The 16,081-nt window shown below is 45.8% G+C and overlaps 1 protein-coding gene across 11 annotated transcripts in view; it reads right to left on the bottom strand.

Moving 5' to 3' along the window:
- The window catches only part of NPAS3 (neuronal PAS domain protein 3), an 859,804-nt gene extending 847,715 nt beyond the window's left edge, over nucleotides 1-12,089 (bottom strand). For 6 of the 11 annotated variants that reach the window (XM_021674908.2, XM_021674909.2, XM_064365776.1 and 3 more), the window contains exon 1: nucleotides 7,622-8,121. In XM_021674908.2, the coding sequence (XP_021530583.2) occupies nucleotides 7,622-7,671 (50 nt within the window). In that variant the 5' untranslated portion in view covers nucleotides 7,672-8,121. Of the gene's footprint in view, nucleotides 1-7,621; nucleotides 8,122-12,018 lie in introns of those variants that run through there. The other 5 variants (XM_021674907.2, XM_064365773.1, XM_064365775.1 and 2 more) reach the window with 2 other exon arrangements.
- Between the last annotated feature and the right edge of the window lie 3,992 nt (nucleotides 12,090-16,081).

Here is a 16,081-nt window from a genome sequence, read left to right as displayed (position 1 = left end):
GATGATCTGATGGCTGTTTAAAATTTTTAAAATAGTCTATTTTTCACTTATACTTCCTATTGACTTTTGTTTTTTATCTTTAATATTTCAGTAAAACATTCCTCTAAGTTTTAAGTCCTTTGCAACATTTTATAAGGCAACTTATCCTTTGGTAAACAAGATATTTGCTGAATGTAGAAATGAATCCCATACACAAGCAAATTACCTTGCAACCACAAATACTCAAGCACTGCTTATCTAGTCTTTTCAAGCCTGAAATTTCTATTATACATGTTATTTTCTAAAGAAGCTATTGAGTTGACAAAATTACATCCAAAAACGTAAAGATGAATGTGGCATGTTTGTCTACTACTTCAATCTTGCATATATGCTGCAATGAACAGCCATGTCAGATGCTATGAAGTTTCCTAAAGTATAGTTTTTGTTAAAGAACTGTTACATATCAGACCAACCCCTAGGGTTCCTGGCATAGAGGAAAAAATGTTACCAAAGGCTGACTTTCCCTTCTTGAAGATGACTCTGTGTGTGTGTGTGTGTGTGTGTGTGTCTGTGTTGTGGGAATGGAGGACTAAAGAATAACTTACCATTTATGTATTTATTGTGGTCCATTTTAACATGTTATGTTTTTAATTAAATGAATTAATGCACGCAAAGCTCTTAGAAGAGTACCTGTCTATTAGCCCATGGTACTATATAAATGCTAGCTGCCATTATTATAATGCCAGATAATTTGGCAGGAGGCCAACTTGTACAAATCCTCATATATTTCAAAAGACAGTGTCCAGAAATAGTTAGGTACTAAAGTGAGTGATTCAGAAAGCTTTATGAAACTTTTTCTCCACAACCAGTGGCAAAACTATTACAAAATAAAAATGCTTCAGCTATAATCTTTAGACAAACTTGTGGCACACTCTGAGCCATGAGTTATACGAGCAGAAGAGGGCCTTGAGAATTTCATATGCTGTGACCAAAGAGGCATATGTACGTGGCAAACTGATTCTTCTGACACTACTCAGCTACAAATCTGCCCTAAAGTATGCATAGCTATGGAGCTTGCCCACAAAACTACTGGAATAGTAAAGGGTGAGGTGAGAATGCTTTCAATATTGATTCTTTCTCTAACTTCATAAACACTGTATTTCTCCAAACATCTGATAAAGGACCAAAACAGAGGGCTATCGTTCACTACGGTCTTTCTGCCATTGGAACTCTCTGATGTTGGCTCAGAAATATCTGAGTTTGGACAGTCTAAAAATGCAGACCCTTCCACACTGGTGTCAAGGTACATTTCTACAAAGACTGTACTGCCCAAGTTCACCTCAGAGACAAACCTGAATTAAGTCTCTAACTATCATTCCTTGGGAACACTAAACCTCTATTTTCTCATGCATAAATGGGGATATTAGCATTTTCCTTGTAGGTCAGTGGAAAAACTCAAGAGAAAATTATAGTGAAGCATGTAATATAGTGTCTGAAATATGGCAGTGTCCAATGTTTATTATAATAATCATCATCATACATAATCTATTTTTATTTTTAAATCCCATCTTTTATAAATTTTGCTATAATTTCACTTCAATTTACATACCATCTTTTCTCTCTCTTTCCTCCAAGAGCCTCTAATCACTTTACAGTCACTAATTACAAATATTTTACAAATTGAATAACTATCCTCCCAGAACACTAAGCTAACAGAAGTGAAAAAAGATAGAAAGACATATATTTCAATGAATTCATTACTTCTTACTCTTTTAGGTGTTTTCTCGCTCTCTACAGTATTTTGTATATCCAATAGAACAGCAAGCCTATAACCAAAGCAACTGCTCTTACAAGGTATATATTTAGTACTGTACCTGGCACATATCACCATGGTCCACGGTACAGATTCAATAAATGAAGCTGAATGAAAGAGCCAATCATTACAGTCTAGGGCCAGGAGAACTGTGGGCCACAGTAACATAAGATCTTCATCTTGCTTCTCCTGATTTCATATACTACAAGACCACTGTATTTCAATTAATTCATCAAGACATGTTTTACAAATGTATATAAAAAACTTCAAGTATTGTTTAATGCTGTCACTGCCCTAGTCATTTCAGACACAGTAGCAGTTACTTTATTCTTACTAAGCCATGTCCTGTTTATGCACTGTAACAGTACTAATATTACTACACATTATTCTAACTATTCTATCAAACTTAATAGTGCAAGCATCCTATTCACACTAATGAGGCCCAGGGCAGTAAAAATACCATTCAGTTACAGTTGGTTTATTACACTGACCAATGAGGGGGAAAAAAAGGCCACTATTTACTGGAAAATACTAACATCATCGAATGCAAACAACTGGATTCTCCCATAAATTCTAATTCTTACTAGTCATAGATTTATATATTTAAAGTTTCACAAATTCCATTATGTATAATTTTGATAGCATTTAAAATTTAAAGAATAATATTTAGTGAACTAAAATTTAACATAATAACTTATTTACTAAGTTTCAGCCTTATTCATCCTAAGCAATTAAAGACATGGCTATAAAACACCTGAAGTTAGGCTGCAGCCCAAATACAATGCAGAACTTTAAAAAATCAATTAGAATGATTAACTGTTATAAGCAGAAAAAGTGACTGTGTAAACATAGCATGGAGGAGGCGGGGGCTAGTTCTGCTTTCATGTGTGCTTAATTTTCTTTAAATTTAGTGAAATTCTGCATAAGACATGTTATTACTAGAATTATAGAAAAATAAAAACAGACTAAGGTCATTATTAATAGTAAAGCACTTAAGGAAGTTAGTAGCTGAAAGTATTAATAGGATTTTGAAACTTCTGTAATATATTCCCCAAATAAACGCCAGGCACAGTGGCTCACACCTGTAATCCCAACACTTTGGGTGGCCGAGGTGGGCAGGTCATCTGAGGTCAGGAGTTCAAGACCAGCCTGGCCAACGTGGTGAAACCCCATCTCTACTAAACATACAAAAAGTAGCCGAGTATTGTGGCATGCACTTGCAATCCCAGCTATTTGGGAGGCTGGGAGGCTAAGACAGGAGAATCGCTGGAACTTGAAGGGCGGAGGTTGAAGTGAGAATCGCTGGAACCTGAAGGGCGGAGGTTGCAGTGAGAATCACTGGAACCTCAAGGGCAGAGGTGAAAGATTGCACCACTGCTTTCCAGCATGCCTGGGCAACAGAGCAAGACTCTGTCTTAAAAAAAATAAATAAATAAAAATAAATAAATAATCACCTATAGCTTAAGAAAATAAATAATGCTTCCCCAAAAGTGTTGCTTTACAGAAGCCATAGAAGACCTCACCACAGAGCAGGGGATCTTAGCAGCAGGTCCCACGTCAAACAGACACAATTTTGACATACCACTGAATGCCAGATCAGGATTTGGCACAGAGAAAAGGAGTCAAGTGGTTCATTGCTATTCCGGCATTCTCATAAAATAGCTATGTTACAGTATAAGGGCAGCCACTGGGTAGAAGAATTGCAGGGGAAAATCAAAATTCACATGACTGAAACTATCAAACTTCTCCAATTTGTGAATTATATTTAAAGTACAGAATAAGTCTTACCAATTCATTGCTGAGATATTAATTACACATAATTTTTGCCATATTTTTAAGAGGATATAAAGACCCAGGAACCAAAACCTTACCAATAATATCACTAGTTGCTGAAAATACTTCATGTAACCAAAAAAAACAAAAACAAAGCATCAAATAATGTTGAATGCAAGTTTGCTCATTTGATCCTCGTAACGAATCAAATCTAGTGACTGGCATATTGCATGTATGGAATAGTCATATGCCTTTCAATTCATAAATCAGAAATTGTAAAGCTGAAAGGATGTTGTAATGTGGGAGGGTCTTACATAATAAAGGTCATTATGACTCCTGGCTGTGGAGCTATACGATCTAATATCCTCTCTGGTGGATCTATGATATGCCCATGCATTACAGTTCTTGTTGACAGTCTGTTGCCTTGGAAATATTTCATTATATCAGTTTTTCCATTTGTAGACCCTTGGCCTTGTGATATGAAGGGCATCCTATTTCATATTTTCGATTATCATTTAAGCAATCTTGTGGAGCTATTTATATATATAAGCAAGTGTTAGACAACACATATAATCATTTATCACCCTGTTTAAGCTTATACTGTAAATAGAAATACCTCCAAAAAACAGTCTCCACCACCACCTTTACTTTTTAAACCAAAAGCCTTGTGCTAATAGGATATGGTCTGCAAATCAGCTTGGGCAAATCACATGCTTGACACTTCTCTAATTTTCTTGGTTATACATCCACATAGTACAAAAACTTCATGGTAGTGCTATATAATTTGCAGTCTATTGGAGTTTAAAGAAAATCAAACAAGTTTATGTACACAAGGTTTTCAACTTGTTCTTTCAGACTCTAAAGAGGCACTTTCTGTATATATCATTCAGAGAAATTTAAGGAGCACTAAATAGTAACCAAAGACATTATCAAGAACAAGCTTCTTTTTCTGAAATTTACATTATAAACATTACTATAAGGAAATGACTTTGGTACTGTATTACTATACACAGGTTAGACATTTCATAAATAAATAATGAGAGAATTCAAAAGATATATTTTTCTCTGTAAGTTTCTGATTACTAATATATTTGAAAAGCAGTAAATAATAAACTGTCCATAAATGCCTCTGTAAAATCAATGATTTGGAAATGATTTTTTAAAATAAATAGGAGGATACTATTTAAAACATATCCACAGAAAGTTATCTTTTATAAACATGCTTGTATTCAACTGCTACAGGGAAATACTACAATTAACCAACAAGTTCTAGGCACAATGTGCAAATAGAGGTGGAATTACTCACTTACTTGAAGCAAGTAAGTATGAAAAACAGCCCCCCCGAACAAACCATCTGATTTCCCATTTCTCATTACAAAACCAAATCAACTTACATGTGTAATGTTTACACTTAAAGTGTTAAGAACATCTAAAACCCTGATAAAAAAGTGAACCCTTGGGGCATAAAACAACTGTTTGCATAACGGGCTAAGTTTGCGGTTATTGCCTTTTGAAAGGCATAGTTTATAACTCCTTCCTTCCTATCTTCTACAAGGCTCCTTCTGCCCCCTACCCCACTGTATTACTCTTCCTTCTCCACACAGGTTAAACCTTCTCAGATCCAACCTTTAAAATGACAGCATCCAAGCTGAACAAGAAGATGCTATTAAAGGGCATTAAATTAAATACAGTATATCCTCCTACAACTTCAATCAGAATTTCAGACCAAGTGTTATTTAGTTCAGCTCTCAAGTGGAGCAGAATAACAAATCGCACACTTTGATTTACCTTCTTCGAATGCCAAATGGAGACAGGTGATAAAGAACGCACTCATGCACAGGCTATGAAGTTTCCCCTAGAAATTAATTCTATCTCCGAGATTCTTATCTCAGAGAAATTCCCAAAATGGCACACAAATAGGCCTCTGCTAGAGAGATTACTGGGGCCATCCCAGTAAATACATTTATTAACAACAGAACTGTGAAGAAGGCCGGAAGGAAGGGAGGGAGGGAAAGAAGGAAAGAAGGAAGGAAGGAAGGAAGGAAGGAAGGAAGGAAGGAAGGAAGGAAGGAAGGAAGGCAGGCAGGCAGGCAGGCAGGCAAGAAGGGAGAGAGGGATGGAGGAAGGGAGGAGGGGAGGAGAGGGGATAGAAGAGGAGAAAATGAAGATAATCAATTACAAACTTTGATGATTTCAAAAAGTACTCATGATCATGTTAGATAAAAAATAATTTTTAAAATCCTTGCACAATGTTCTGAGAAATTATTTTTTCTACTACAAGAGTAAAGTAATATGTGAATTCTTCATGAAACACTAATACTTCTTAAGTAAATGCTCATTTTAGCTACAAGAGTTGTCAGATTTTCAGCAGTTTGGGAGCAATTGTTAATGCTGTACACATTTAACATATTTAAAAACTGGATTATGTATGATTTACCCTGTGATATATGATGTTTACAGAATCATCTAGAGTTAAAAATTAGTCAATTATGTATCTACTTACCAAAATATTTCCTTAAACCTGACAATTCTGCCTTCCCTATTGTATGAAAGAAATAAGCAACAGTACAGTAGAAGCTTTTTAAATGAATGGATGTGTGAATATCTCCTTATTGTCTTCTGATGTAAGCTATAGGTTAAATACTATGTCGCATCAAAAATAAAACCATGTTATAATAATTAAAACTTGCAACTAAGCACACCTCTTGGCTTCTTTTCAAGTTCACTTAAGCCTCAGGAAAATCAACGCGCCTGCTGGGGGTGGGGGTGCATATTTCTGACTGTGTTTGTTTTCCTTATGAATCAATGGGTAACGTTTCATACTTCCTACTGCGCCTTTCCTCTTCGGAGACAGAAAGAGATATCCACTTTGCTCAAACCAATATGCTATATGCAATTAATGTCATTAACGCTACCAATTAATAGTAAATAGGATTCCAAAGAAAGTAGGCTGGGTGGACAGCAGGAGGGAAAACCACGCTGGTGGTGACGGGGAGGGGTGCTGAGTTACTCTGAAAAGCTATCAATGCTACTCACGTAGGACAGTTAAGGGTATTTTGAACACAAACTCCCTTTCCCTGTGGCTGTACTAGTTTAACTAACTTCAAACAGACATGCTCGACTGAGCCCCTCGCCTGGATATGCAATTCTCACCAGGAACTTTTTAAAACACAGATCCCCAAACAGTAACTAACGGGGAATAGATGCTCCAACTGCTGACACATTTTGGATCTCGCTGTTTGTTTGCTTATTTGGATTTGAGGGTTTTCTCCTTTATTTTTCTTTTTCCTTTGGGAGGGATATGGAGAGCAGGGAAAGATGAGAGCGGAGGGCAGAGCCGGAGACCCACAAGTTGCCGAGCGCAGGGCGCAGCCCCGGAGGCAGGGAGGCAGCGAGGCGGCAGCAGCGCTCCTCTGGGCTCGGCCCGGCCTAGCTGCTCGCGCGGAGACGGAGCCGGAGCCGGCCCCTCCGCGACACATTCCGGGCCTGGCGCGAGCTCTGCGCTCCCCGCCCCCGGCCTCCTCCTCCCGCTCCTCGCCTCTTCCCCCTCCTCGCGCCTTCCCTCCCCCTCCCCAGCCTCATTCCCTTCCTCGAGAGCAGCTGCCAGGGGACCGGCGGCGGCCCCGGGGATCCCCGGCCCCCCACCCTCGCCGCTGCTCCCGTCACACGGCAGCGCCTTCGCATCTGTTTGTTTCTCTTTTTCTTTTTCTCTTTTCTGTTTCTTCTTTTTCTTTTTTTTTTTTCTTTTTTTTTTTTTTTTTTTTTTTGTCAGCGAGTCACTCTATTCGCCGAGCCGAGGAGGTGCGACTGCTCGGAGAGCCCGGCCGCCGCCGGAGCCGCTTGTTGCCGCAGCCGCCGCGGGGACAATGCGCGGGGCCCCGGGCGAGCGCTGCGCCCAGACGAGGTCCCCGCGGGCTCGCGGCCCAGGAGGCGGGCGGGCGGGCGGGCGGCGGAGCGGGGCCCTTGGCGGCGGCGGCGGCGGCGGCGGCGGCGGCGGCGGCGGCGGCGGCGGGAGCAGCGGCCGGGCGGCAGGTTCAATAAACAGAAAAGTGTTACCGTTCTCGCCTGGAAGGATCCTGCTGAAAGCTGGGCTTGGTGGGCGCCATCTTCCTGCTATTTTTTTTCCTCTCTTACTTTTTGCCTCTCTCCCCCCTCCCGGGTGGGGGGCGTGGGCGGGCGGGGGTGTGCGTGTGCGTGGGGTGGCGGGAGAGTGCGGCCGTGCGCGGCGCTCGGGGCTGCCCGGCGGGCGGCGGCCGGGCCCGTGGCCGGGGCCGTGGCCGGGGCCGTGGCCGTGGCGGCGGCGGCGGCGGCGGCGGCGGCCGTGCTGCTGAGGCGGGGAGGCTACGGAAAAGTAGTGGGGCCGGAGCCTCGCAGGCGGCAGGCGGTCCCCTCGCGCCGCCGGTGCTCCACGCCGCGGCTCGCCGCCTCCTCCGCCGCCTGCGCCTTCTCCTCCCGCTGCTCGCCCGGCGCCGCCGCCGTCCATGCGCCGCAGAGCGCCCGCGGCCCGGGCGGCCCCGGCTCCCGAGGCTTGCCCGGCGCGGAGACAGGCGACCGGCGGCGGCGGCGGAGGAGGAGGAGGAGGAGGGGGAGGCGGCGGAGGGGGGAGGCGGCCGCGCGGTCCCGCGGGCAGCCCGGCCCAGGGCCCCGCCGCCTCCGGGTTCTCACCCCCGCGCCGCCCCCCGCCCCCCCGCCACCCTCTCCACCACCCGGAGCTGCCCGGTGGCAGGTGGGGCGCACACCCTCCCGGCGAGGGGCGCGGGGCCTAAGCTGGGAGGAGCGGGGAGGGGGAGGACACGCAGGGGGTTCCAGCTTGACCGCTGTGAAAGTATTTCTGGGCATTTTCCAGCTGCTTTGCTCCAGAGCGCTCTCTCGCACGCAGACACACACCCCCTTCTCCTTGTCTCTTCTCTCTCTATTGCTATCTCTCTCTCCTCTCTCTTTCTCTCTCTCTCTCTCTCCTCTCTCTCTCTCCTCTCTCTCTCTCGTTGGGGAACTGGGAGGCTCGGCTGCCGGCGCAACAACGCCACTCAGTTGCAGTTTCAAACACTTCCCTTCTCTGGAGTATTGCAGCCAGGAGAAAAGAAAGAAACAGAAAAAGGAACTGGGAGGCCTCGGGAGCGAGCTGGGGCAGGACGCAGTACCGGGAGCTCCTTGCCGACAGCGGGAGTCAATGCGGGTGGGGGGCGCGCTGGCCCGAGCGAGCGGGCCCCAGAGGCCCAGGGGGGCGCAGCAGCAGCAACACAAGCGCCTTGTGGCTCCGGCGCTCTCAGCAGCGTTTCCAAAGCTGGAGCATCTGCTTCAGTCACGGACGTACAGGAGTGCAGACCCCAGGGTTCACAGGTGAACCCCCACACATTTAAACCCGCATACGGAAGCCCTCCCGACTCCGGTCCCGGGACCTTGGACTGGACCGCCGCCCTCTGGGATCTAGCCCAGCCGCACCCGCATTTGACAGTTCACCAAGGCCTAGAGAAAGGCTTGGCTATTCAGTGCAGGGCCCGCGCTAGAATCCTGTTACCTGGGTAGACCCTGGTCAGAGCGTTTTCTCCACTAAACCAATCAGAAGCGTGTGGACAGCTTTTTACGTAGAGACTTGGGTCTGCCATGTGTCAACCAGGCAAGCAGAAAGGACTCTCAAAGCATTTCCACTTTGAATGAATGAAAGTGCCTGATGGAAAACATCAGTCCTGGGTGAGGTTCTGCATTTGACTTTAAACTTAAGAAAAAAAGACCTGAAAAGGGGTCTTCCATTCGGTCTCTACGACTCCAGTAAAGTAGGGCTGGGAGTTGGAAACTTGCAACGAACATGTAAATGTTTTTTGTGGTAGAGGTGTTTAATCTGCGTGATGGTGTTTAAGTTCTCTTTGAAGTACACTCTACAGGTAGGAGAAAATGAGAATGAGAAATGAACTGGGGTGGAGAGTGTTATGTACAAGACATACATGAGCTGGCAGAGAAGGGAAAAAGTTGCCAGTTCAAAGTTTTGGCTCCAGAACACCCAATCTGGGGCGTTTCTGCCCGAAAATGGCAAATGAGAGAAGCTTGTATTCTCCCAACAGGCCACTCTGCTTGAAAATCCCCCACTGCTGTCACTCCCTTGGCAGACTCCTCAAGAGTACTTAAAAATAATTTTTTGGTAAAATGATATGTCACCATTCACTTAACAAATCCAGATGGAAACAAATCCAAGCAGAAACTAAGTCTGCCCCTCAGAACCCCACAATCCTGTTGTGCCAGAGGACAGGGGACTCCTGACTCACACCCTACCTCCAACACCTGCCAATGACCTTGCCCTACAGGGCTCACTCTCTGCACCCCCTGCCCCCGAAATTTAACTAAAAGACAGTAACAGGTATCATTATGCCTGATTAACGAAATCAAAGAAGGCTATATTTTTCACAGCTATCATCTTCTCTTCTGTCAATATAACATAAAAATCGAAGGAGGGAGTAATACACCCCTAAGGCTGAAGTTTAGAGATGCTAACAATAAATAAATAGCCTTAGTCTTTAGAACTGCAGCGGGATTCAGAGACTTAATAAGGGGCCCAAATGCAAAGTTGAAAGTGGAAAGCACCAGTGCAGCTCTCAGTGTTGAGGTGGCAGACTATAGGGGACTACCCCTGGTGCTCCTGCCTTGAGGGAAAATTGTCTCTGAGGCAATCTTTATGGTAAAGGACAACACCAACCCTCAGAGCAAACCTGATGGCAGAAAATTCCTAATTCCCTGCCCATTTATGCCCGATTTATGTGGTATAGGTTAGCTCAGGTCCCTGAAATCGTCCAAAGGTCAGCTGACATTTCTGACCCTTGACTCCCTATTTCACAGACCCTACTATTGTGACCATTGCCTGCACTTCCTAGTTAAAGTGACCACCAGATTCTATTGTCATTTAAATGTTGTGTAAGTGGCAAAAAAAAAAAAAAAACAAACAAACAAAAAAAAAAAACACCATACCTGAACCATGAAAAGGAAAAATCTAATTATTTTCTAGTCTTTTATGTTTGAAAGATTCCCAGATCTTTTGTATTAAAGATTCCTGTAATCACTGAAGTAAAACAAGACTAAAATAATGTAAATCAAAAATCTCTTTGACAAGGAATAGTCTCTTTTGAATTATTTTCCAAACTCTCAAAAAAAAAAAAAAAAAAACACTTCAGACCGTACGCAGAGCATATAATGAAGTCTTCTACAGAATATTTGCAATACTGGGTATCAACTTGGAAAACACTCAATGTGTTATGCAAAATCTGCTCTGGTCACTGGGCCATTGGTTGGAAGGCACAAAATATGGCAGTGATAGATTATCTTAACCTTTTCAGTTTAAATACTGTTGGTTCAAATCAAAGGTTCTCAAATCAATGAAGTTTGAACCACAAGGTAAAAATAGGAACTGCTATTTGAATTATGCATTGTGTATATTTTAAGTTAAATATCCACTGGCAAATCTCTCAGATGTTTAATCTTGTGCAATCTGGGAAACACAAATATTTAATTTCACACTTTCATGTGTTCTTTTTTCTTCCATCTTTTATAAAACCAAGCCCCACAAATGGGGAGTTTACCTTTCATAGTACATTGTTAGTTTTTCTCAGCGCATTTTCGTGGATTACATATTCAATAAAATCTTGGAACATCAAAAGTTGTCCTTCAAGAAAAAGTTCAGGGTTCTAAAGCTATTGGTGGTGGTAAATTGCTTTCCCTTTCTTTTCTAATTGAATCAAATTACTATTTTAATGTCACATCCATAATTTTTAATAAAAATCTGTACTTTTAGGAGAAATACAAACAATACTTTAAAACTTGCTTCTCACCACCTAGCCTGACTTTGTAAAAATTGCTTCCTAACTTGTAGCCCTGAATCTTAACCATTTGCATTATAATGCGTTTAAGATGCATACTTAACAGCGCCGAAGAGACTCGGATTTCCTGCTGTATTTCCCTTTAGTAACAGGTGATATGATAACACTATTATGTTGAATTGCAAGTCTGCAGCTACACGTGAAAATCGTTCCTATTCTGTTTGGAAACAAATGATCAATCAGCCTCTAGTGATCAATTGCCCCCCTGGCTGTCCGTTTGCGTGGGTCCGCATCCGGCTGAGGCATTGAGAAAATTCCACTGGAAAGGGAAGAGGATCCTAAACTTTGCAAAAGCACCTTGTGCGGCGTCTCAGACTTCGCTGCAACTCCTCCGCTACTCGGAGCTGAGGCTCTGGATTTGGGAGCCAGGCAAAGGGCAAAGCATGATTTCACTTCGCCAGTGCACTGGAGTGCTTTTCAATACACCAAAGTGAAGTGCGTTTTTCTTCCTCATCTGTAGAACGAGGGGCAGGCAAAGTGAACCCTGGCAATGTGCATGTGTGTTGTAAGACACAAAACAGGAGGCAAAGTGAGTCCCACCCCAGCACCCCGGGGCGGGGGCACTATCCCAGCCCAGGCGGGACTACTCACCGCTGCTGGTAGGAGGTGATGCCCTGGACGTTCTGCGGGGTGCCGTTGGCCGCTGCGCCGGCCCTCCCCATGCCCGCGCCGGCCGGCACCCCCGCGGCCGCTCCGCCGGCCGCCGCGGCCGTCACCTGCACGCTGAAATCCGGAAAGATTCGGATCATCGCCGCGGCTTCGGCCCCCGGGCGCGGCGGCTCTGGGCTCGGGCTGGTGGGGGCTCGGGCTCGGGCTCGGGCGGCGGCAGCAGCAGCAGCGCGAGCAGCGGCGGCGGCAGCAGCGGAGCCAGGCACCAGCCTGCAATCCCATTAGTGAGCCGCGGCCACTGTGCGCGGCGGAGAGGCGCTTTGATGTGCGCGCAGCGGGCTGGGTGCGGGGGGGGGGGGTGCCGGGAGCTCGAGGAGGAGGTGCGGGGGGCGTGCGAGGGACTTGCAAACAGCAAAACGTGTCAGGGTGGGGCCTTTTTTCCCTTTTGGGGGGCGGCAGTGCTCCCCCCTCTTTCCAGGATGTTGCTCTCACTGGCTGCTCCGGCTGCGCCGCGCGAGCCCAGCTGAGGGAAGAAGGGGAGGGGGTAGCGGAGGAAGGATGCACCGGGAGGCTTGGCGAGGACTTGGCCGGTGCAAGGGAATGACGGGCAGCGGAGGGTGCGTTTCTTTCCCGCCCCCCTCTACACACACACACACACACACACGCCGCGCACTTCCGACCCAAAGTGCAAGACTCAGGCGCGCTCTCTCTCCCTTCTTTTCTCTGGAGAAATAACAACCATCCAGGCAATCTCGCGCCTCCCGCGGCTTCCAGCAACCTGGAAGCCAGCCCGCGTGTGCAGGAATGGGGCGTAGAGCCTCCCTTCCTGGCCGGAACCCCTCTCTGCCCATCTTATGCACATCGGGCAGCGCGAGGGCTGCCAAGCGCAAGTTGGGCTCCTCGAGAACTTGATACTTATCGAGGAGGGATGGTGGGCAAAGGCGGAGAGAAAAAAAGAAGCCGCTTTTGTGCAATGGAGTTTGTTCCCTTTATAAGAATGGGCTCTTCCCGCTGCTGGTGGGCGGGCGGGCTGGTCCTGGACAAACTTGTGAGGTGAGGACTGTAGGTCCGGCTAGAGGGATCCGATTGTGCCCCGATGACCCACCTCCATACGCCCCTTTCGACCGATGAAACGAATAAATTAGCAGCCTCAACTGAGACGAACTCTGCAAATTCCAACCACTAGGGAAACAAAAAGAGAAAACACGTGCATTTAATTCCTCGCGTCTCTCAGTTACTTCTCCACACTGTTACATCAGTGTTTCTTTAAGGGGTATGGGGGGATGCCTGTGGTTTGGGTGAGCCTTTTTAAGCGACAACTTGCATTCCTTTTCATCCGGCTAGTGGGTGGGGGCGGTTTCCCCCACCCCCTACTCAGGACCCCCGTTGTCCCACTTCCTCTTCTTCCTTCCGGCTCGCGAGCCTGGAATGGAGTTGCGGGCGGTGAGCGCAGCCCTCTTCGGGATGCAGGGCTCCGGCTTCCCTCATCTTGTGCGCGCCACCCTCGCCCCCTTTGCTGGTGCGGCTGGTACTTGCCCCTTCTCGTTTTTTTCTCCTACCCACTCCCCGCGCGCCAAGACCCGGGCCCCGCAGCCGCAGCCAGGGGACCAGTGGCCGCCTTGCTTTCTGCAGGAACCCAAGTTGAGATCGGCAAAGCGTGGTGACCGCGGCCGCGACGCCCCAGCCCTCGGCCAATAGCGCCTCGCCCGGCGAGGCACCTGCTTAACCCTTTGAGCCTAGGGCGCAGCAGGCCCGCCGGGACCTAGAGGGGCAGGGCGGATTGGCCAGAAGTTGCCAAGGCAGAGAGTGGCAGAGGCCGCCTAGCTCAGTGTCCCCCCACAGGGTCTAGGGGCCAGACGCCTGCCCTTGCTGCAGACCCGGGCGTCCCCTCCCACCCTGATGGCTCTCGGGAAACAGCCAAGCCGCACAAAGGCGAGCCTTTACCCTGGCGGCGTCCCGCGCCTGCCGGGGCAACCTCTGAACTCCCCTAACCCAAGTCAGTTTCCGGAGGCGCCTCCTGCGCCCCGCAGCCGTTGGGAAACAGAGGGAGGGAGCCCCAGCTCTCTCTGGCCGGGCCCACGGCGCAGCTGCGTTTCCATTTTCCTTTCAAAGAAAATGCTTTGGACGGCAGATAATACCAGGAGATATGAAACTGCTTCGTCCCCCACGTGTTGCACGTAAAAAGAATCGTAATGAGCATCTGTGCCTTGTGCGAGGGATCCCACGAGTTTGTTGAAGACCTAACCGAGGTCCTGACTCCCTCCTTCCCGGGAAGAGGTCATTTTCTAGCTTAATGGCATTTCGGGGATGCTTATTGTGCAGAGGCCAAACGCAAGGTCTTTTGGGCCGGAATTGTGGACATGTGGGCAGAGGCCCGGCTGGTGGAAAAGATTTGATCACAGAAGTGGGTCCTCATTCCACCCGAAGCACACAGCGCTGGGCGTCGCAGGTTGACTTGGATCTCAGCGCGCTCTCCTCCCTACTTCTCTTGCTCTGAAAAGATCACAAATATCCGCCCCCCCCAACCCCGCCCCTGGCTCTGCGCAGGCTTTCTCAGGACAAGAAATGGGAGTTTATGCCAATTCGAGAGAGGTCAGGAATGTTTTAGGAGTTGGGAAAAGTTTCTATCTCTGACTGCATTGGTCAAGGCCGGCGGCATTGTAGGCCAAAGGAAGTCTAACATGTAAATAACTCATGAAAGAGGCTGAAAATGAACCCCAATCCAGGCAGAACCTTTCTATAAAATAGCTTTTGTTTGAATTATTGGCCCATTGTGGGGTAGTGCTGGGCCTGCCACAGATGTCTAGGCCAACCAGTTGATGGAGGCTTCCAGCAAGTGGCTCCTGGACCCATGTGTACTCCAGGAATATAATGCAACATTCCTCCTTGATCCGGTGCATCCAGAGGCAGCCTCAATGTGCCAAGTGAGTCAAAGGAGGGAAAAGCCTTCTGTGGCCAAAAAAGCACAACTTTTAGAAGATTAGTTTTCCTTTTAAAGGCTTTCTGCACAGTCAACAATGAGTTATATTTACAAAGAATATTACAGCTCTTCTTTGTTTCGATACCAATTCTATGACTAGAAGAGGCCAGCAATTATTATTTTATTTTATTCACTACTTATTTTACAACATTTTATTCACTACTTATTTTACAAAATTTTTGGCTTGAAAATATAGCATCCTGTTTCTCATCCCTTTCAGAGGGCAATTTTTTCTTGGAAGCCCAAAGGGCAAAACTGCCCCAATGGAAAGAAAATGTGAGATTTGTTGTTAGACATTTAAAACTACATAAGCTGAAGCCTTTTCAATTATATGTTGTTATTAAAATAGTTTAATGAGCACATTCAACTTCAAAGTTCCAAGCTTTCAATTACCCATCTTTACGAGAATTAATATGGCTCCTGCCCTCGAGAAACTTTCTTTTCTAAAACAGGAATACACAAAATACTCAGAGAAGATTTGCACAGGTTACCTTACAATGCACATGTTAAGTCTGGTTCAGTATTTTATCCTTACATGTATAGTTTCAGAAACTATATATACCTGAAACATATATAGTTTCAGGTTTGCATGCATGAGAGACAAATTCCTTATTGGATCTGCTTATCCCATGTTCATTAAGGACTTTAAGCAAAATATAAGTTTATTCTCTCATTAGTAATTCAGATTTCATTACTCTGCTCCTTCAGTTAAAATCTTTACATGCTGGCAGCTGTTTTGAAATATTTTGAAAGTTGCTTTGGCATTCACCGAACCAAAAGGACTCCAGTTAGCACTAAACTGTATACTCTTTCATTTTATACCCCTGCCATATCTACATTTTAGTGCATGTAGAGACTTGAAAAAAGATTATATGATATTTTAACCCCAAATACATGCCTATGATATATAGATACACAGCGATCATAATTACATATGTAGATCTTTATCCTTGTTGTCAGGGTACAACTCTGCCTTTTCCTCATACAATACAAACAGCTATTTTCTGAAAATTCATTTCCATGTACTTAAATTGTTTGACTTTGAATTTTCACTATTTACTATCA

This window comes from Aotus nancymaae, unplaced genomic scaffold (genome assembly GCF_030222135.1).
Source record: "Aotus nancymaae isolate 86718 unplaced genomic scaffold, 86718_ANA_hifiasm-v0.15.2.pri h1tg000062l, whole genome shotgun sequence".
Classification (NCBI taxonomy): Eukaryota; Metazoa; Chordata; class Mammalia; order Primates; family Aotidae; genus Aotus; species Aotus nancymaae.
This window is presented reverse-complemented; position numbering and strand designations above follow the sequence as displayed.